Below are 22,614 nucleotides of genomic sequence, written 5' to 3'. Positions count from 1 at the left end.
AAGGTAATGTACAGAACGGAGGTGTTTATCCTGCTTATACTACAGTTGCCAAAGACAAAACATACTTAAGCACAAATTTACCGGTAGAAAATAATAATTTGGTTGATATTTTCATTTTTAATAAGCAAATTCACACTTTCTCATCTTTTGGTTGCTAGAGATTCGTTCAATTGGTTCTATGTTTATGGACACGACCCAGTTGTTTGTTCTACATGTTCCGTTGCCATGCTCGGTGGCAACCTTTTTATCCCTTGCTTGCTAGCTAGCCAACTAGTTTGTTTAAGCAGTATTCTATTGACATTTGGATACATAATTTGGATACATCCAAATGAGTGATGATGCCTGAATTTGCCTGGCATAGATAGACAAGTTTGCCTTCTCATCAGGACACTCAAAACGGTTAATTACGAGGAAATCACAGTGCATATCAAACACTAGGCTAGAAGCTAGCTAAATAGTGTGCTGCTAGCAGAAAAGGCCAATATGACAAGCAAATAAAAAATGTATCCGTTGCTGGAAACAGCTGGTGAAACTAGAAACGTGGGCGGTATGGGCAGCATAGTGCCACTTTCGTCATGACGGCAACAGTATGAACCGGAGAAATTCCCGTTCATCACATAAGTATACATACCTTTTCGCTTAATTATACCTTGATAGAATTCAGGAGATTAGATCTGGATTATTCGAATACCAGTGACATCAGATATGGAAATGTAGTCACACTTGTGAAACTTCTGTTTTCAATCTCATGTCTTTATTCTAGAAACAGGGGTCTGGAAAGTAATTGCATAGGCCTAGTGTAAACATTCTCAGTGTAAGGGGGTTGCGTACTGGTGGCAGGGGAGTCAGGCGCAGGAGATCGAACTTAGTATAAACGGAGCAGTTTAATAAATGCTCAAAAATTCAGAAAACCAAAATTTACAAAATAATACAATTGGGTAGAAAACCCGTCACACACCAGAACATAACTTGCACATCGCTTACAAACAAACAATCACGACAAGGACATGAGGGGGAACAGAGGGTTAAATACACAACATGTTATTGATGGGATTGGAACCAGGTGTGATACAAGACAAGACCAAAGGAAAATGAAAAGAGGATCAGCGATGGCTAGAAATTTGGTGACTTCGAACCGCCGAACGAACAAGGAGAGGGACCAGCTCCGGCGGAAGTCGTGACACTCAGCATAATACCATAGCAAATGCCAGTGTGGGCATGATAATCTATGGAGAGGTTAGCCTACAGTTTGACCCTTGTTTCAGACTAGCTTCTCTGTAATTTTGAACAATGGATCTTTTCACATCACGTTTTACAATGACAGTAGGCCTACTTTACATACATGCATTGCCACAGACAATGCCACTACAACCATGAAATATTCAGTCAAAGCTCTCACAGACAAAGAAGGGTAGAACAGCTCCCTGCATGTCAGTGTCGTGGGGGGGATGGTCAAGTGGGTACTTGCAGCTGTTGCCTCTCAGAATCCTCTGTTATAATTGAAATGGCAATAATTGAAATGCCAGTTGTTTTCTAATTTCCTATGAGCAGTGAATCATTGACAGCCATGCTACATGCCTGTGCCAGCTACTCAGTCAGTCAGAGAGCACAGAACCTGCAGTTGTTCCCCACAATGAGGTGGAGTCGATTAACACTGGCATCTAGTCAACCCCTTAGCTGCCCCTCACCATTGGCTATAAGACTTTTTGAAATGACACGCAGCATAGCGGACATTGTGTAAACAGAACTATCTTATATAAATGAAGTTGAATCCCCCCCCCCCCCCAGTCATACTTTGGTTCTGTAAATCTGAAACGCATACGCATGTATGTATTATGTATGTATAAAAGTGCTGATTGCACAGAACAGTACAAAGGTAATGCACATATTGTAACATAATATCTGTGATCATAATGCTTGTGCTTCCTTACAGTACTTATACTGTATACAGCACCTGCTGTCAGAATAGAAGCAAGTACCACTTTTCTCCAGAGAGTGGCAGTGATCAGTAACACAACGAGCCCTGACTCCTGTTACTTAACATATATCACAGTGGGTTAGCCTACATGACTGCAAGGCAAACACTCTATTTCATCCAAAACAACAATTTGTGGCTTTTCTCTCTTAACCCTTAGAATGACAACGGAACAATTCAGACCTGTCAAATCAGTCACTGTAATAACAAATGACAAGTTCCAACCCAAACCACAGTCCTAAAATGACTATTTCTATCCTGCTCCACCCAATGTTGAAGATCACAAACTAGGATATGTTTCTCTGCTGTTAGTGCTGCCGTTCCAGTGCTTTACGTCATACACTTAGTGTAACCGCTCAGAATGAAAGCCTTCAGCAGAAGTATTAATAACGTCATGGAAATGTGAAATGTAAACTTCGTGTTTGAAGTGAGGGCACTGTCATGACGGTTCATCATTCAGTCCATCCATCCCTCTCTTGGACAATGGCTTCCTTGTCTTGTATTAGGGCTCGCCACAGACGCCACAGCATATCTGCTGACTGGGTCATCTTGGAGTTGACGCTGGGACCTCGAGGTTCCATGGCTGGTAGAAGGTCGCACGCAGATGGTTAGTATTTCAACATGGTAATCTGACAAACACTCCGGGGAGCAGCCTTGCTGTGCTGGAGAACGAGTCAACCTTACTGCACAGAAAGACTCATCATGATCATGGATCAACCACTTCGAACACATTCACGTCTAAAAGTCAGAGTTAGGAGTGTCAAATACAACATTCACAGAGTTTATTATCAAATAGAAAAAATGGTTCCCTATTCAAGTTGCCTATGTGTGATATTTTGCATAATTGGTCCTCTCTGCTCTTTCACAGTGTGGACACTTGGGTCTTTATATGAAATCACAATGCATGATGAGGCATTTGCTGGCTGGAACTGAGTTCATATCTCAAGGTGAACCTGTTAGGCGGCGCTGTAGGGGTTTGTAAACTGATAGGACAGGCACTCAGGAAGACCTACTCGATAACAGACAGGGAAGGGACGGGGGAGTGAGTTCCGGTTCAGGAAGCACCAGCAAAAATATTTGGATAAAAAGAGCACAAGGCTATTCGAACCACACAAAGGTGTGTCCATGACAGTATACACTGAGTGTTCAAAACATTATAATATCCTAATCCTAATATTGACTTGCTCCCCCTTTCCCCCTAAGAACATCCTTAATTCATCAGGGCCAGGACTCTCCAAGGTGTCAAAAGCATTCCATAGCGATGCTGGCCCATGTTGAGTCCAATGCTTCCCACAGTTGTCAAATTGGCTGGATGGCACCTACTACCATACCCAGTTCAAAGGCACTGAAATATTTTGTCTTGCCTATTAACCCCTGAATGACACACATACACAATCCATGTCTCAATTGACTCAAAGCTTCATAGTCCTTCTTTAACCTGTCTCCTCCACTTAATCTACACCGATTGAAGTGGTTTTAACAGGTGACATCAATATGGCTTTCACCTGGATTCACTTGGTCAGTCTGTCATGGAAAGAGCAGGTGTTCCTAATGTTTTATACACTCATTGTAAACAGAAACTAAGAAATTCTATTTGGTGCATAAATGAACTGTTTCTACTGTACTTCATTATCAACCAATATATGAACTGATAGTCACCATAAACATCTATATACTGTACATCTTTTCACAACAAAATAACATTTTTGCAATATAAAGCAAAACTGTATAAACATGTCAGTTAAGTGACATCATTGTCTTATGTAAGAAATAGGAAATAGGAAATAGCTATACGAGCTACAACTAGGTTCAAGAGCTCTTAGCAGATAGCTTACAATGCACAGTTGAGTTCCTTGGGCTAATGGTCTTTCCGCGTAGAAGTCATCCGGTGCGGACTGGTGGCTTGTCCCACTCTAAGTTCTTCCGTTTATGATGTCTGGGTTCCTTGTTGGACATTCCTCATAGAGGTCTGGTTTCATGTTCCCTTCCTCTGAGTCCTCACTAGAAGAGACAAGGGGATATCCGTGGATTACTATTAACATCACATGAAGATAACACCAGTTCAGTACCGTAATAAAGCAATAAGGCACGAGGGGGTGTGGTATATGGGCAATATACCACGGCAAAGGGCTGTTCTTAATCCCGGCACAACCTTTGCCTGGACACAGCCCAGGCACTGTGGTATATTGGCCATATACCACAAACGCTGAGGTGCCTTATCGCTATTATAAACTGGTTACCAACATAAATAGAGCAGTAAAAAAAACATTTGTCATACCCGTGGTATACGGTTTGACATACCACAGCTGTCAGCCAATCAGCATTCAGGGCTCGAACCACCCAGTTTATAATAATAAGTATAGTACAATAATAAAGGTTGAAATGGCTACTAACCCAGGCTTAGATGCTCATCCCTGGTTTCAAGGCTGTATCTCCAGAGTATAATATTGACAGATAAATACTAAGGAATTGAAAGTGTTAAATACTATGTAATAGAATATTCCCTCTCTCTTCCCCTTCAGTGGACAAAAGAGGGTAAAGACCTGATGCTGGATCCCTCCACATCCTGGATGTTGTCAGCCAGGGGCTGGTGGACTGTCTCAGGCAACAGCAGGGTGAGGGCTGCCCCTAGCAGAGTACACAGGCCAAACAGAACCATTGGAGCCTTCTTACTGACACCCCTCAACAGGTAGATGATTGGGGCCAGGACTCCCCCTGCCCGGGCACACATGGAGCCCATACCGATCCCACTCTGCCTGAGGATCACATTGGAGACTTGTTCAGCCAAACTAACGTCACAACGTTATATTTAAAGTGCTGTAATAAAGACTGTGGCTCAAGATTAGTCTCGCCAACATCCCAAAGCAATTACAGTACTTACTGTGATTGTTTACGTCAAGGCAAATGTATAACTTTGCATATCGAAAACAGAATACAATGAAAGAGGATTGTTAATACAGTCAAGTTAATATTCTATATTATTATTATTATATATAATTATTATATTATTATTATTATATTATATTATTATTATTATATTATTATTATTATTATTATATTATTATTATATTATTATTATTATTATATTATTATTATTATTATTATATATATATATCAAAACCCCCTTGAGTAGTTGTCTCAAACCTTATCAGAAGCTTGCGCTGACCCTAACATAAACCTACTGAGCCCAAGTTGGCTATTAGTTACACACTGATGCCAGTTATCTTGCTCAATTTTACCTTTATTTAACTAGGCAAGTCAGTTAAGAACAAATTCTTATTTTCAATGACAGCCTAGGAACACAGATTTGTACCTTGTCAGCTCGGGGATTTGAACTTGCAACCTTCCGGTTGCTAATCCAACACTCTAACCACTAGGCTACCCTGCCCCCTCTCCACAACAAAAGAAAGGTCACAGAGATATTGACTGAGTAGCGGTTAGACTCATTTTGTGACCTCATGATCTACACCTGTTTGACTCTGCTGGAAACACGCCCAGACAACAGCAGTCCATATTTGTCAGCAGAACACTACTTTTGACTGGAGCCCTATGGACCAGACGCTCACCTTATGACAGTAGGGAAAACCTCTGCTGAATAGACGTAGACTATGGACAGGGAGGCGGTGATCCCAAACTTTCCCACCATTGCCAGGATTGTTCTAATAATGGAGAGATCTGAGAGAGAGAGAGAGAGAGAGAGAGAGAGAGATAGAGAGAGAGAGAGAGAGAGAGAGAGAGAGAGAGAGAGAGAGAGAGAAGTGATGGGGTTAGACGTTAAAGGGGTAAAGAGCTGTGTTGTGTATATGCATAGCACCTGCAGCTCAAGTCTACATCCCTGTGGATCAATCCACCGCATTCCAAATGGAGACCGTAAACACCTAAGGAAGTGGCCTCGACTGTGAGACTGGCATGACTTCCCTGAGGGCCGCAGGTGGGAGTTCTTCAACAACTCTTACTCTACATCCAGGAGGTTACACTCGGTATCTACAAATACATATTGTGGATGAATACCTTGAATACCTTTTTCAGTTTCAACCAGAAGCCAAGTGCCAAGCCACAAAGACTTTCCATTGACACTAGCTAAACACTAATAAACAGGGCTATAAAACAACACAACTACGGCATCATTCAACGTCAATAACTTCAGTCAACTGGAGTATTTTCAGTGCCAGGGGGATACTATAACTGATCATGTACCTCAGGATGCTTATAAACAATACTTCAAAAGGCACATTAAAGGCAGCAGAGTTTTCTCTGGAAAGCTCCGTACCATCGGGAATGAAGACAGTGAGCAGGCAGGCTAGGCCTCCCACAGTGAGGAAGGCTATCTGGGATACCCTCCTGGAGCGGTTGAGGGTGAAGAGAGTGATGGTGCGAGCAGGCATCTCCACCAGGCCAAAGATCAGCTGGGTCAGGTAGATGCTCATCCCAAAGTCAGAGATGTTGAGGGACAGGCCATAGTAGACCAGCACGTTGACAAACCTGGACAGGCAGAGGTGGAATGGTAGGGGAAACACTGATGAGGCAAAGAAGGGGTTAATAATAACACAGTACTGTCACAGCAGTGAAACAAGGACTTCCTTATTCCTCTGGTTTGCCACAAGTCTACCATGCAGAATGGGGAGCTACAGTACACAGGGCGAGAGATGAGAGGTTAATGTTGCATTGGATAGGAAAGGAGAAGAAAGTGTCGAGGAAGCAGCATTGTCTCTCTAGCCACAGACAGAGTAATACAACCCTGGCATAATCAAGGGACTTTTCTACAAGAGTAAAAGTACAAAGAAGGCCGCCTCTAACTTGGACTGGATAGGGCATACAACACAACATTTCACAATAGTGAAACATTTACGTCTATTGGCAATTTTTAAAATCATTTCTCATGGCCTGGTAAGCTACGTAAAGTATTCACATTGGAATACTAATCCTCCAGTGTCACCTCAGTGAGTGACACACTGCAATTCGAATGGCTTCCTCAACAAGCACAGTGACCTAAGGAGGCCTTGAGAAGCTTGGTCGGTGAATAGTTCTGTAAACTCCATTGGCATACCACATCAAGTGATCAACCCACAATGAAAAGACGAGATGAAGATTAGAGTGTGTTCGACTGATGCGTGAGTGGTTGGCAGAAGCCTAATTGAAACAGTTGATGATGTGTTACATTTCTTGTTTGCCCCCAAGGGGCATGTGTCCTGACAAAGATCTACTGTATGTCTGTTTCTCCCTCGATGACAGATTGTATTTGAGCCTTAATCGCTGTCAACTTCACAAGCAATTAGTGAACTGTGAAAAGAATGGCAGGACACGCACCACAGGTAAAACATGATCAGTGAGCTCCTCCTCATTTTTGGAGTTCGGACCAGGTCAATGACTGTGTGCTTTGTCCTCTCCTCTATCTTCACCATGTCTTTGTACCCCTGGAAAATAACAAGAGCAGATTAGCCATGAGCATTTCACAGCGATGGTTATAAGTAAAAGAATGAGCTCATCAAAGCGATAAGCACACCAATGCAATTTAAATCATGTTCATGCCCCCACGGTATGCCTTACAGTGTAGGGACAACAGCAAAGCAATTTAACATGCTCAGGCTTTAGCGCTATTGCTCTTAACATTGCTTGTGTATAGAAGTGTTGTTTTGCAAGTGCTTTTTATCAAGGCTGTTGGAGTCTCTCTCTATAGCAATTAGCCTGTGGACAAAACAACATAACCAACAAACCACACCTGGCATATCTCTATGTCCTCCCGCAGGGGTTTGCCGTTCATCAGAGCTGCTTTCCTGACCAGATCCATGGCCTCCTCGTACCTCTGGTTGGCCATCAGCCACCGAGCCGACTTTGGTAGGACCCTAAGGAGGTAGAGGAGAGGTGGTCATTTGAGCCACACACATAATCAACTACATATGACAACGGGCATTAGTTTGACCCCATGGGAACAAGAGATAAACATGAAGTTACATTTAGCCATGAGGTAGGAAGTAGGCCAATACCTGTCCTAGAATATCAGGGAAAATATGCACACAATCGTGCAATTTAGATATACTTAGATATTCCCAAAATGGCATGGAATGACCCATCTGGCTTGGATTATTGAAGACAAAAAGGGTTCCTCTTCATTCCCTTGAAATTCTCCTTTAGTGGGTTGGTGTGCTAGCCTGGAATCCAAACTGAATGATCCTTTCATTTTACTGAATATAATGAAAGTGGGTGATATTCAGTTTGTAGTCCAGGCTATAGGCATACTGCAGCTGGCCAGTGACTCACCAAATGTAGAAGATGAAGAGGAAGCCTGGTGCTGAGATGGCCAGCTGGAGTTTACGCCAGTCTCGGATGAGGTAGGCCAGGCCTGCCAGGATGATGTAGCCAAACCCAAAGAAATAGTCGGTGATGATCCCAGCTAGCATGCGGTGCTTTGATCCTGTCCACTCTGTGCCTTTGGGCCACAAACAAATCAGTATAGAGAGTAGAAAACCAGCACCTTATCATCTTAATTTTGCTAAGATTACAAGTCAATAACTTTATGAATATTTACTGTATGTGCGTGTTTGTAAGTGTGTGAGAGAGAGAGAGAGAGAGAGAGAGAGAGAGAGAGAGAGAGAGAGGAGAGAGAGAGAGAGAGAGAGAGAGGAGGAGACTGACCTAAAACAAATGCGTTCATGATGACAGCAGAAATAGTGGTTCCAACAACAAAGCGCAGAAAAACATACACGTAGAAATTTGGGGCAAACGCAGCTCCGACCCCACAGGTTGACTGGATAGTCAAACCAACCAGGATTATGTTCCTGCGTCCATACCTGAAACAAGAAAGAGGGGGTATTATACCTTTTTAAATGTCTAGAAACTGTTTCACTTGAGGTGTACTCACTCACGTTACTGTACGGGTGTGTTGAGAATGAATTGGACTGATAGGGAGTGGGAAATGTGCTGCAAATTACATGCACTCTTTAATATACCGTGTTAAAATGCGCCAAATGCTTTTCACTTGGCTGGCCTACAAGAGCTCTGAATAGGACTGCTACTACTGAAAATAGTCTGTGCAGACATTTCTCTGTGTACTTTCTATAAATATTCAGAGTTACACAAATAAAATGTGCCAGCAAATGTAAATATCAATACAGGCTGCAAAGCGTTCATTGAGCTCAATTTTTGTTTTACTTCACCTAAAGTGGGACTGAGTTTGTGTGAGTTTCGTTTAGCATGACCCTGCATTAAGTTTGTGACCTACCTAGAATACATGTCTCATAGATCATCAGGCTAAATGAGAGTTTTTTTAAACACATGGTGGAAAATGCACAGTTGTTTTATACGTACTTATCAGCTAAGAAACCAAACAGCACAGCGCCAACCAGAAGACCAAACATGTAGATTGAGGAACCAACATTGTTTAGATTGGCATGGTCACACACCAGATCCCACTGTCAAGGACAGAGGGTTCAAATTAGTTGAAAAGCTATGTCATATTGGCAAGCACCAATTGCACAGCCCTGTAACTGTATTTTGACTGTGGTGTCCAAATATTTTGCCCATGAGCTATAGAAGCCTATGAGCACATGCTTCTCAACAGATTACATCTAAGTGTCAGTCATGGCTCTCACATCAATAATAGCAGATGAGTCGTTCCATGTAATATCAGCATGCCATTACACCCACCATCTCAGATTCTTCTGAAATCGTGTCTGTATTTACAAATCGATTAGATTAGCGTTCCGGCAACATTATTTAGTTGAAAATCAAATAAAAGGGTCAAAAGCCGCTGACGCACCCACCACCAATCTCACCCCTACAACCAGTGTACAGTATCAGTTCTCTATGTCTGACAAGTAGTAGGGAGCTGCCGCTTGGAGTATTGCTTCTTCATCCTAAGTAATGTATTCTCTGTGAATCTGATGTTTTTCACCACTTGTTCAGAGAAGTTAGCCATTGGAGTCCCTAGTTTGCATTTCTTTACCAAAAATGTGTGTGAAAATACAAGGTACCCTATTGCAATCATGTTAGCACAGCGTGAAACTGTTGTACTGATTAAAGAAGCAATAAAACTGTCCTTCTTTAGACTAGTTGAGTATCTTGAGCATCAGCATTTGTGGGTTCGATTACAGGCTCAAAATGGCCAGAAACAAAGAACTTTCTTCTGAAACTCGTCAGTCTATTCTTGTTCTGAGAAATGAAGGCTATTCTAGGCGAGAAATTTCCAAGAAACTGAAGATCTCGTACAATGCTGTGTACTACTCCCTTCACAGAACAGAGCAAACTGGATCTAACCAGAATAGAGAGAGGAGTGGGAGGCCTAGAAGGCCAGCATCCCGGAGTCGCCTTTTCACTGTTGACGTTGAGACTGGTGTTTTGCAGGTACTAGTTAATGAAGCTGCCAGTTGAGGAATTGTGAGTCGATGCTGATGCTCCAGATACTCAACTAGTCTAAAGAAGTCCAGTTTTATTACTTCTTTAATCAGTACAGTGTTCAGCTGTGCTACCATAACTGCAAAATGGTTTTCTAATGATCAATTAGCCTTTTAAAATGATAAACTTGGATTAGCTAACGCAACGTACCATTAGAACACAGGAGTGATGGTTGCGGATAATGGGCCTCTGTACGCCTATGTAGATATTCCATAAAAACTCTGCTGTTTCCAGCTACAATAGTCATTTACAACATTAACAATGTCTAGGACCATGCCTCAGGACTACCTGGCCTGATGAATCCTTGCTGTCCCCAGGCCACCTGGCTGTGCTGCTGCTCTAGTTTCAACTGTTCTGCCTACGGCTACGGAACCCTGACCTGTTCACCGGACGTGCCACCAGTCTCAGACCTGATGTTTTCAACACTCTAGAGACAGCAGGAGCGGTAGAGATACTCTGAATGATCCACTATGAAAAGTCAACTGGCATTTACTCCTGAGGTGCTGACCTTTTGCACCCTCAACAACCACTGTAATTATTATTTGACCCTGCTGGTCATCTATGAACATTTGAACATCTTGGCCATGTTGTGTTAAAATCTTCACCCGGCACAGCCAGAAGAGGACTGGCCACCCCTCATAGCCTGGTTCCTCTCTAGGTTTCTTCCTAGGTTCTGGCCTTTCTAGGGAGTTTTTCCTAGCCACCGTGATTTTACACCTGCAGTGCTTGCTGTTTGGGGTTTTAGGCTGGGTTTCTGTACAGCACTTTGTGACATCAGCTGATGCAAGAAGAGCTTTATAAATCAATTTGATTGTTTGATTGATTGGTCTACACTGTATTTCTGATCAATTTGATATTATTTTAATGTACAAAAAAGGTGCTTTTCTTTCAAAAACAAGGACATTTCTAAGTGACCCCAAACTTTTGAACGGTAGTGTATATGTAATGTGATTGGTGACATTTAACATTAAAGCCAACCCTTGGAAGTTGTGGGAACATACGTTTTTGGTTTCCCATTGGTTCTGGGAACGAAGCCAAGTTTCCTGACCGGTACAACTGAACGTTTTTTTAAACGTTCCGAGAACGGAAGAGAACATTTTGCCGCTTTTGGGAAGGTACATTTTTAGTTGCAGGGAGGTTCTGAGATTGTTTTACTATAGTTCCTTAAAAGTTTTCATGTGAGGATTAAAAAAAAAAATAAATAAATATTGCCTTTTTCTCCCCAATTTCGTGATTACGATCTTGCCTCATTGCTCATCCCCAACGGGCTCAGAAGCCAGCCGCACCAATGTGCCGGAGGAAACACTGTTCAACTGACAACCAAAGTCAGTCTGAATGCTTCCTTGTCTCTTCGCTTCAACCCCCTCAACAGGCTCGGCAGAGGCAAAGGTCGAGTCATGCGTCCTCCGAAACATGACTCGGCAAACCACGCTTCTTAACACCAGCTCACTTAACCCGGAAGCCAGCCGCATCAAAGTGTCGGAGGAAACACCATTCAACTGACGACCGAAGTCAGCCTGCAGGCTTCCTGTGAGGTTTTATTAACGTTCTGAGAACAGAAATGATAGGTTATTTTTAATGTTTCTTAGAAATCTCATAAATCAAATTTCTCAACATACAATTATTAGGCACCATTTTAAAGATAAAATTATCGTTAATCCAGCCACAGTGTCTGATTTCAAAAATGTTTTACAGAGAAAGCTCCACAAACGATTATGTTAGGTCACCACCAAGTCACAGAAAAAAAACATCAATTTTTCCAGCCAAAGAGAGGAGTCACAAAAAGCACAAATAGAGATATAATTAATCACTAACTTTTGATGATCTTCATCAGATGGCACTCATAGGACTTCATGTAAAACAATACATGTATGTTTTGTTCGATAAAGTGCATATTTATATCCAAAAATATCATTTTACATTGACGTGTTATGTTCAGTAGTTCCAAAACATGCGGTGATTTTGCAGAGAGCCACATCAATTCACAGAAATACTCATTATAAATGTTGACGAAAATTCAAGTGTTATGCATGGAACTTTAGATAAACGTCTCCCAAATGCAACCTCTGTGTCAGATTTAAAAAAACTTTACGGAAAAATCATACCATCCAATAATATGAGTACGGAACTCAGAGCCCAAACCAGCCAAAAGAAATATCCGCCATGTTGCGCAGTCAACATTAGTCAGAAATAGCATTATAAATATCTACTTATTCACTGATCTTCATCAGAATGCACTCCTAGGAATCCCAGTTCCACAATAAATGTTTGATTTGTTCGATAAAGTTGATAATTTATGTCCATATACCTCCTTTTGTTAGGGCATTTGGTAAACAAATCGAAACGCGCGTGCAACTTCCAGCGGAAAGGTCGGACGAAAATTCCAAAAAGTTATATTACTGGTCGTAAAAACATAACAAACTATGTATAGAATCAATCTTTAGGATGTTTTTAACATAAATGTTCAATAATGTTCCAACCGGAGAATTCCATTGTCTGTAGAAAAGCAATGGAACGGGAGCTACCTCTCATGTGAATGCACGTGACTTGAGCTTGTGACTGCTGACAGACCTCTGACTCATTCCCCTCTCATTCATCCCCCCTTCATAGTAGAAGCATCAAACAATGTTCTAAAGACGGTTGACAACTAGTGGAAGCCGTAGGAAGTGCAACATAACCAATATCCCACTGTATATTCAATAGGGGCTGAGTTTAAAAAACTACAAACCTCAGATTTCCCACTTCCTGTTTGGATTTTTTCTCAGGTTTTTGACTGCCATATGAGTTCTGTTATACTGACAGACATCATTCAAACTGTTTTAGAAACTTCAGAGTGTCTATCCAATACTACTAATAATATGCATATATTAGCATCTGGGACTGAGTAGGAGGCAGTTTACTCTGGGCACGCTTTTCATCCAAAAGTGAAAATGCTGCCCCCTAGCCCAAACAGGTTAACTGTTAAGAACACCAAGCACAGGACACATATAAATTAATTTTCTTATGCATTAATCAAACAAACACATTTCTTTTTTTATTGTGGCACGGCATCAGGGAAATTCAAACCTACTATCTTATGTTCTCTACCCATGGAATTAGTTCACTGCTCCACCAGTATGGAGCTAACATGTCATGTTTTTTTTTTATTCATACAAAGTTGTTAATTTTGGTCAACTCAAACAGACCCCATTTCAAAGGAAACTAGCACTCATTAAGATCAGGTGTGGCCAATTAGTGGCCAACGCACTTAACAAGATAGAGGATAGTTCCTCAATATGTGCTGAGAATGTTCCAAAGCCAAGCAACTATGCTGCAAAATTCCCAGAATGTTGTGGGAAGGTTATATGCAAAATAACCATAGGACAACCACACTCTCTCACACCAAGCTCTAAGAAACATATGGTTCTCAGAACGTTATGTGCTTGCTGGGTGTGTGTTTGGGACTATATCCAGACCATTAAAACCATTAGAACTGCTGTAGTTTAATGGTTTGCTTGTTCACCAAGAATGGTTTAACTAATCCAGAAATTTTGTGAAGGGAATAAACCACACACAGAGCAGCCATTTCCTGGACACAGATTAAGCCTTAGAGAAGGACAAACTGAATTGCTTTCATGGAGGACTGGCTTGAATTGTGAGGATGACCACACATTTTATTTTCATCATGAGGTTTTCTACCCACAGTTCCAAAGAAAATGTTGTAATCCATTTAAACACAAGACCAGCTGGATAAAATGGTATGGCAGTAGCAGGGACAGTGGCATCTCCAATGGCATTGAGGAGTACAGCACATCTGTCATTGGCTTCATCAATAAGTGTATCGATGACGTCATCCCCACAGTGACCGTACATATATACCCCAACCAGAAACCATGGATTACAGGCAGCATCCGCACTGAGCTAAAGCCTAGAGCTGCCGTTTTCAAGGAACGGGACTCTAACCCAGAAGCTTATAATAAATCCCGCTATACCTTCCGACAAACCATCAAACAGGCAAAGCGTCAATACAGGACTAAGAGCGAGTCGTACTACACCGGCTCCAACGCTCGTTGGATGTGGCAGGGCCTGCAAACCATTACAGACTACAAAGGGAAGCACAGCTGGGAGCTGCCCAGTGACACGAGCCTACCAGACGAGCTAAACTACTTCTATGCTCGCTTCGTGGCAAATAACACTGAAACATGCATGAGAGCACCAGCTGGACCGGAAGACTGTGTGATCATGCCCTCCGCAGCCGATGTGAGTAAGACCTTTAGACAGGTCAACATTCACAAGGCGGCAGGGCCAGACGGATTACCAGGATGTGTACTGCGAGCATGCGCTGACCAACTAGCAAGTGTCTTCACTGACATTTTCAACCTCTCCCTGTCCGAGTCTGTAATACCAACATGTTTTAAGCAGACCACCATAGTGCCTGTGCCCAAGAACACTAAGGTAACCTGCCTAAATGACTATCGACCCGTAGCACTCATGTCTGTAGCCATGTCCCAGGCTGGTCATGGCTCACCCTGGGACTAAACACCTCCCAGGTGGTAAGGGTCGGTAACAACACATCCGCCAAGCTGATCTTCATCACATGGGCCCCTCAGCGATGTGTGCTCAGCCCCCTCCTCTACTCCCTGTTCACTCATGACTGCATGGCCAGGCACGACTCCAACACCATCATTACATTTGTCAATGACACAACAGTGGTAGGCCTGATCACCGAAAACAACGAGACAGCCTATAGGGAGGAGGTCAGAGACCTGGCCGTGTGGTGCCAGGACAACAACCTCTCCCTCAACGTGATCAAGACAAAGGAGATTATTGTGGACTAAAGGAAAAAGAGGACCAAGCACGCCCCCATTCTCATTGATGGGGCTGCAGTGGAACAAGTTGAGAGCTTTAAGTTCCTTGGTGTCCACGTCACCAACAAACTAACATGGTCCAAGCACACCGTGACAGTCGTGAAGGGGGCACAACAAAACCTATCCCCCTCAGGAGACTGAAAAGATTTGGCATGGGTCCTCAGATCGTCAAAAGGATCTACAGCTGCACCATCGAGAACCTGACTGGTTGCATCACTGCCTGGTATGGCAACTGCTCGGCCTCCGACCACAAGGCACCATAGAGGGTAGTGCGAACTGCCCAGTACATCACTGGGGCCAAGCTTCCTGCCATCCAGGACCTCTATACCAGGCGGTGTCAGAGGAAGGCCCTGAAAATTGTCAAAGACTCCAGCCACCCTAGTCATAGACTGTTCTATCTGCTACCACATGGCAAGCGTGACCGGAGCGCCAAGTCTAGGTCCAAGAGGCTTCTAAACAGCTACTACCCCCAAGCCATAAGACTCCTGAACATCTAGTCAAATGGCTACCCAGACTATTCACATCACCCCCCCCCCCTCCCCTCCCCTCTCCACTACCGCTCTCTGTTTTCATCTATGCATAGTCACTTTAATTAACTCTACCTGTATGTACATACTACCTCAACTAACCGGTGCCCCCCCGCACATTGACTGTGTACCAGCACCCCCTGTAAATATATATATATTTTTTTACTGCTCCTCTCTAATTACTTGTTACTTTTATCTCTTATTCTTATCCATATTTTTTGGAAACTGCACTGTCGTTTAGGGGCTCATAAGTAAGCATTTCCCTGTAAGGTCTACACCTGTTGTATTCGGCGCATGTGACTAATAACATTTGATTTGATATAGTGGGCAAAACCTGGTACTTTCACACTCATTTATCGTAAATAATGTAAGTGACTTCAATTGGTAATTTCTCTGAACAGGTGAACAAAACATCACAATATACACAGGGAAGCAATAATCCAAGAATCTCAGAGAATCTCATAGAATCTCAATTCTATACTACAATTTGAGAAGAATCTGAGATGGTGGGTGTCAATCTTTTTGAGGTGGAACCACACCCCATGGAATGTAAACGAACGGGTCATGAGTTGACATACATCCTATTGTTTAGACATGCTCATGTTTCTCGCCCCAACAATGCAGCAATATCTAGCAAAAAAATAAAGTACAATAAACTAAGACATTAAGAACAGGCAATCCTCGGTCAGTGTTTGTAAATCAAAAACTTTCAACATGTTCTGCGGGCTGGGACCATTCCACTACGGTTAGTGTCACTGTGTGAAGGTCCCTCAAGATGCACTAGACCCAATCAGTTCATTCAAGTATCCCCACATCCAACCCTGATCCACATACTGTTTACTAGTGGGTTATGGAGGGAATGAACTTCACTGGCCAGGCTTTAGAGAGAGAGAGAGAGAGAGAGAGAGGAAATTAAGGAAAGCTTTGACTATGTACAGACTCAGTGAGCATAGCCTTGCTATTGAGAAAGGCCGCCGTAGGCAGACATGGCTCTCAAGAGAAGACAGGCTATGTGCTCACTGCCCACAAAATGAGGTGGAAACTGAGCTGCACTTCCTAACCTCCTGCCCAATGTATGTCCATATTAGAGAGACATATTTCCCCCAGATCACACAGATCCACAAAGAATTCGAAAACATATCCAATTTTGAAAAACTCCCATATCTACTGGGTGAAATTCCACAGTGTGCCATCACAGCAGCAAGATTTGTGACCTGTTGCCACGAGAAAAGGGCAACCAGTGAAGAACAAACACCATTGTAAATACAACCCATATTTATGCTTATTTATCTTGTGTCCTTTAACTATTTGTACATTGTGTGTATATATATATATATAATATTACATTTGTAATGTCTTTACTGTTTTGAAACTGTTGTATGTGTAATGTTTACTGTTAATTTTTGTTGTTTTTCACTTTATATATTCACTTTGTATGTTGTCTACCTCACTTGCTTTGGCAATGTTAACATATGTTTCCCATGCCAATAAAGCCCTTGAATTGAATTGAATTGAATTGAATTGAATTGAATTGAGAGAGAGAGAGAGAGAGAGAGAGAGAGAGAGAGAGAGAGAGAGAGAGAGAGAGAGAGAGAGAGAGAGAGAGAGAGAGAGAGAGAGAGAGAGAGAGAGAGAGAGAGAGAGAGAGAGAGGGGGAGAGAGAGATAGAGAGAGGATGCCTGCACCACAGGAGTCTAGATCAGGTTCAGATATCACCACCACTACACAGTTACATAGCTGTAAAAATGAGTTCCACATAACCAACTGCAGAATGGCTTCAATTCATGTGAGAATGTGTGACCAGAAGGTGTTCATCACATTTGAACCCCCCAGACAGAGAGAGTCTGCCACGTCCATTTTCCTGCCGTGTCTCTTACTCACCTCGGTTGCCACAGTGCTGTGGAAGGTCTCCTTGCTGAATTCCCATCCCCCTTGGCAACCCTCAGTGGCGTGGCTGTCACTAAGGGCCAGGGCAGTGCTGTGATTCAGCTGGGCCAGCGGGGTGCCAGGGATCCCCCCAGGGGCAGAGCAGGACCGGCCTGGGTCACCGTCTGGGCCGGTCACCAGGCTGAAGTTGAAATTGGGAGGGTCTGAGCTGGCGGTCAAGGGCCAGGTGGTGTTGGTGGAGCGACAGAGATGAGGGGGGACGGCCCCTGTGAATATGGATATCAGCATGTGGAACGCCAGCAGGATCTGGGGGAGGCAAATCCACACATACAGGCTCTTCTGGAACTTGCCAAAGCCCCCAATATGAGAAAGAATCTCATCAAAATGCATGCTTCTTTCCATGGCTGCTATTCCAATGCAGACCTTATCCTAACGTATCACCACGGATACAAGAAGTAGGCAGGCTGTTGCTGTCGTCTGCGGTGTTGTGAACCCGCAGCACTTCACTAGCAGGGTAAATATAACTGTCATCTGCAGGGGGAGAGGGAACTAGATCATGGGGTGGAGTCCAAGCTCAGAAGGAGGAGTTGCTCTTTGTGATAGCTGAGTGACTGCATTCGCTCGCTCTCCCTCTCGCTCTGTTTATTTGCATGGTGAGAATCTTATATTATGGAAACAGTGGTAATAAGTCATATAGAAGCCCATAACACAAAATACAGACATAAAATGAAGGCTAATTGTCAAATGTATCAGAGGGACTCAAATTTCAAGAGGGATGTACAATAAAAGTCAACGCAAGCCAAAAGTTATCGTGCAAACAACTCCTTAGAAAGTGTGTGTGTGTACATGTATTTTTGCTTTACATTACGTTTTCAACAATCAGATTCCCAACAATGACGTGGGAATATTGCTAAGCTGTAAATCCACTTGCCTGTCCCCTGAGACACCACAGTTGCAAAACACCACCAAATGCCCCCAGTTCTAAAGAAATGCAAATTCTCTCTGGCACCCAATCATTCATCTGGCATGGGGATGCCAACAGGGGAGAGCTGGCTGGGGCTAAGCTGGCCAGACAAAAGCAGCAGATAAATACCATGGCAGGGGACTTGTACATGACACAAATGAAAGGCGTGTACTCTGGCAACTCCATAACTACCCATTTTCCCTGGCTCTTATCATTTAATCTTTTCCCCTGTTGTGGTGTCACATGTTTGAACATGGTGAGCGCTCTTTTCTCCCAATGAGCCACAGCCCATCGCTCTCAACTAGGGAGGAACTCAATAATGACTGGATGTTGAAATGACTGCCACTGAAACTAGCATGTGAAGATTTCCTGTGTTTCTGGAGTGACATGAAGACAGCGTCTATGCAATAGATCCTGTGAATGGCAGTGTTGGGAGAACAGGAAGCCAATGAGAAACAATTAGTTTATCAATTGTTTGTCAATTGTTTCTCCTTGATAATGATCCAAATTCATGTGTAGTTCCATAAAGGGCAAATGCTTTCTTTAGAATGATGGCTAGCGGAGTAGAACACTTGAAAAATGAAAGGGGAGCCGGCACACTCTAGGAGCTCAGATGCAATAATTTAATAACCTAATAACCAACGTTTCGACAGACAAGCTGTCTTCATCCGGGTATAATGACAAACACTGCGGGGTGACCGGTTAATATGGTGTTTATATAGCATACTACTATAGATACAATTTGGCTACGTAAGCCTACAAACATTTACAATAGCAAAATCACAAGAATGGCTACGTTGAGACCGACAGGAGCAAGAGTCTTTAAGTTAAAGATCCAGGCAACACCTCGTTTTAACAATAAATTGTCAAGGTCACCCCCTCTCCTAGGGAGGGTGATGTGTTTGATGCCGATGTAACATAGGGATGAGATCGAGTAGTTTGCTTCCAAAAAGTGGGCCGCAATTGGGTAAGTTGAGTTTTTGCACCTAATGGTGCTACGATGGTCCGAGATTCATTTTTACCACAAGGACAAGTTATAAGATAAATAACTGTCTTCGTGGAGCACGTGATAACACCTTTGATTGGGATCTTTTTCCCTGTTTGGGGGTGTTTGAAGGATCTACATTTATAAGTGCCATTACATTGATCACAGCTATTACACTTGTAGTTTCCATCCAGTTGGGGCACAAATAGACATTGTGCAGGGATATCTTGGGGTGGTAAATCAGAGTTTACCAGTTGATCTCTGAGGTTTCTGCCCTGTGAGAATATGATCAAGGGAGGGTCAGAAAACACATTACCGATACTGTCATCGGATCTTAGAATGTGCCAATGTTTGTGAACGATTCTCTTACATTTACATTTACATTTAAGTCATTTAGCAGACGCTCTTATCCAGAGCGACTTACAAATTGGTGCATTCACCTTATGACATCCAGTGGAACAACCACTTTACAATAGTGCATCTAAATATTTTAAGGGGGGGGGGGGTGAGAAGGATTACTTTATCCTATCCTAGGTATTCCTTAAAGAGGTGGGGTTTCAGGTGTCTCCGGAAGGTGGTGATTGACTCCGCTGTCCTGGCGTCGTGAGGGAGTTTGTTCCACCATTGGGGAGCCAGAGCAGCGAACAGTTTTGACTGAGCTGAGCGGGAACTGTACTTCCTCAGTGGTAGGGAGGCGAGCAGGCCAGAGGTGGATGAACGCAGTGCCCTTATTTGGGTGTAGGGCCTGATCAGAGCCTGGAGGTACTGAGGTGCCGTTCCCCTCACAGCTCCGTAGGCAAGCACCATGGTCTTGTAGCGGATGCGAGCTTCAACTGGAAGCCAGTGGAGATTAATTAGTCTTTTTGCGAGACTGACCTTGAAAAAGATCCTGTCTCGGTTTGTTTGAATGTTCTCAATGGCAGTATTAATCTGACCATTACTGTACCCTCTCCTTGAATTTTCTTTGCGTCTCAGCCATATTTCTGTCGAGATCGGATTGTTTTGTGCAAATTCTTTTGATTCGACAGAATTGGCTGTAGGGCAAACTGTTTTTTGAAGGGAAGCGGGTGACAACTATCAGCCCTCAACAAACGATCAGTAGGTTTCCTGTAAAGATCAGTGTATAGAACATTATCTTCACACAAGATCAGAAGTTCAAGGAAACTGATTTGATGTGTGTCAGATTGCATAGTAAATCTCAGATGCTCAGAACAGGTTAAGAAAAGCATGGAATGCCTGGAGCTGTTTTGCATCACCCCTCCATAGAACAAAAATATCATCACTATACCGTTTCCAAATAATGATGTCAGGCAAGAAAACGTTTTTGAGAGGATTGAAAATGGACTGTTTTTCCATGTAACCCACATACAAATTAGCATAGTTAGGAGACATGGGGGGTCCCATGGCAGTACCCTTCGTCTGAATAAAGAAATAATTTAGAAACATTAAGTGGTTGTGTGTGTGAATACTATTTCAGCCAATGTTATAATGCATTCACTGGAAGATAGTTCATTGGGGTCACGTTGCATAAGAAAATGTTCCATAGCTTCAATACCGCCCTCGTGTGGAATATTCATGTATAACAACTCAACGTCAAAAGTAACTAACAAAGTATTATCAGAGAGAGGATCAATAGAGATCATAATGCTTGTGTCCTTTACAAGGTAGTGAGGTGTTCTACGAGTGGTCTAATAAAAAAAGTCGATAGAGGGGCCGTTACTGCATCAATGCCCGCTACAATAGGGCGCCCTGGAGGTTTTGTAACATTCTGGTGTAATTTCGGCAAAGTATAGAAAGTAGCAATTTTAGGGTGTTGAATAGCCAAAAAGTCGTATTATTTTTGGGATATCTGACCAGAACTTAAATAACCATCTAGGACAGTAAAGATAGTGTTCTGAAATTTGGCTGCAGGGTCCCTTCTGAGTTTCTTGTAAAAGGTGTTGTCAAGCAGTTGTCTATGACACTCATTTACATAAACAGTCCTATCCAAGAGTACAACCGACCCACCCTTACCAACAGGGTAGGTAAGGACTGACGCATCGGATTGTAAATCAAGCAAAACTTGTTTTTCATCCTTAGGTAAATTATAGAAAGATATGTACTCCTGTTTGTTCTTAAGGAGATGAACAACATATTATTCAACGAGTCTGCAAAATGTCTCAATAGAGTGATTGCGATTGTAATGAAGGTGCAAAATAACTCATACTTCTAAAAGGAGTCGGGGTATGTGCAGGTGACGTCCGGAACCTACATGTTCAGTGGAAATATCACGATTGGGGGAGCTAAAGTATTCCCCTTAAACGTGTTGTTTTATTAAAATGTTTTATTAAAAACTTAAACAAACTTAAACATGTCTACCTTAACATCGAAATCGTTGCACTGAGTTGTAGGCACAAAATGTAATCCTTTACAAAGCAAGGAGACATGGGCAGGGCTCAATATCTTGCTTGATAAATTGAAGACACTCAGTCCCGTGGGTCCCTCTGCCTTTGGTAGTAGTTTCTTCTTACTCCGTCGGGTGCGGCATCTCCTCGGTGCGCGTGTCCGCCGCCATCTCCGAGCTTCAGTCAGCCCAGTCTCTGGTTGGATAAAAAACTGGCTCTGGAAGCGGATGGATAGAAGTAAGCGGCCTCCCTCCTGCATCTATCATGGAGAGGAGCGGAACATTCTGCCAATTGTTCAAGGCTAAAGTGGGTATTTCATAACTACATCTTAGAATGGGCTGGATAATGCAGTCAACGGCATGATATCACCGGACAGGAATAAAAACCTTAGTAAAGTGGAAAACAGGCGGGCCAGGGAATGGCAAATGGCTGTCACAGACTTGACGTGGTGGGCACTAGGCAGTGGGCTGTAATCTGCTGTAGTCTGATATAGGTTTAATGCAGATTCTTTGAATGGTGTGTTTCAAGGATAACAAATAATAATGTAAATCAGGAATAGCCCGCGGATCAATTTCCAAAGAAAAAAAGATATATATGTTTTTGAGGGTTAGAATAGTAGAATACACAAGGTGCAATATCAAACTTTTTCTCTTG

At 42.8% G+C, this 22,614-nt stretch overlaps 1 protein-coding gene across 4 annotated transcripts; it reads right to left on the bottom strand.

Annotated features, from left to right (window-relative positions):
- Positions 1 to 22,272, bottom strand: LOC123995009 (solute carrier family 22 member 6-A-like). Of its 4 annotated transcripts, XR_006831769.1 has the most exons (12): positions 21,935 to 22,270; positions 17,622 to 17,933; positions 9,281 to 9,384; positions 8,609 to 8,763; positions 8,234 to 8,402; positions 7,695 to 7,818; positions 7,283 to 7,389; positions 6,246 to 6,457; positions 5,542 to 5,650; positions 4,519 to 4,731; positions 3,811 to 3,976; positions 1 to 2,558 (listed from the first exon to the last, which is right to left on the bottom strand). XR_006831769.1 is itself a non-coding variant. In XM_046298206.1 (11 exons), exons 1-11 carry the CDS (start codon positions 22,217 to 22,219, stop codon positions 3,889 to 3,891), a joined length of 1,872 nt encoding a protein of 623 aa, XP_046154162.1. In that variant the 5' UTR covers positions 22,220 to 22,272; the 3' UTR covers positions 3,422 to 3,888. The 4 variants fall into 4 exon arrangements, 3 of the variants coding, with proteins under 3 accessions (XP_046154162.1, XP_046154161.1, XP_046154163.1); XM_046298206.1 differs by lacking the exon at positions 1 to 2,558 and having other exon boundaries at positions 3,422 to 3,976; positions 8,234 to 8,396; positions 21,935 to 22,272; XM_046298205.1 differs by lacking the exon at positions 1 to 2,558 and having other exon boundaries at positions 3,422 to 3,976; positions 21,935 to 22,269.
- Positions 22,273 to 22,614: the final 342 nt, after the last annotated feature.

The sequence above is a fragment of the Oncorhynchus gorbuscha genome, linkage group LG14 (assembly GCF_021184085.1).
Source record: "Oncorhynchus gorbuscha isolate QuinsamMale2020 ecotype Even-year linkage group LG14, OgorEven_v1.0, whole genome shotgun sequence".
NCBI lineage: Eukaryota > Metazoa > Chordata > Actinopteri > Salmoniformes > Salmonidae > Oncorhynchus > Oncorhynchus gorbuscha.
Note: the sequence above shows the minus strand (reverse complement) of the source record. Positions and strands in the feature narration are given on the sequence as shown.

Bases quoted from the DNA above. Each gene is read 5' to 3' on its own strand.
- LOC123995009 (XM_046298205.1), bottom strand. From the start codon at position 22,219: ATGCAGGAGGGAGGCCGCTTACTTCTATCCATCCGCTTCCAGAGCCAG. The intron at 7,819-8,233 runs GTGAGTCACTGG...CTACCTCCTTAG, and splicing joins CTCTTCATCTTCTACATTTG to GGTCCTACCAAAGTCGGCTC. The intron at 6,458-7,282 runs GTGCGTGTCCTG...CTGCCTGTCCAG, and splicing joins CTGATCATGTTTTACCTGTG to GTTTGTCAACGTGCTGGTCT.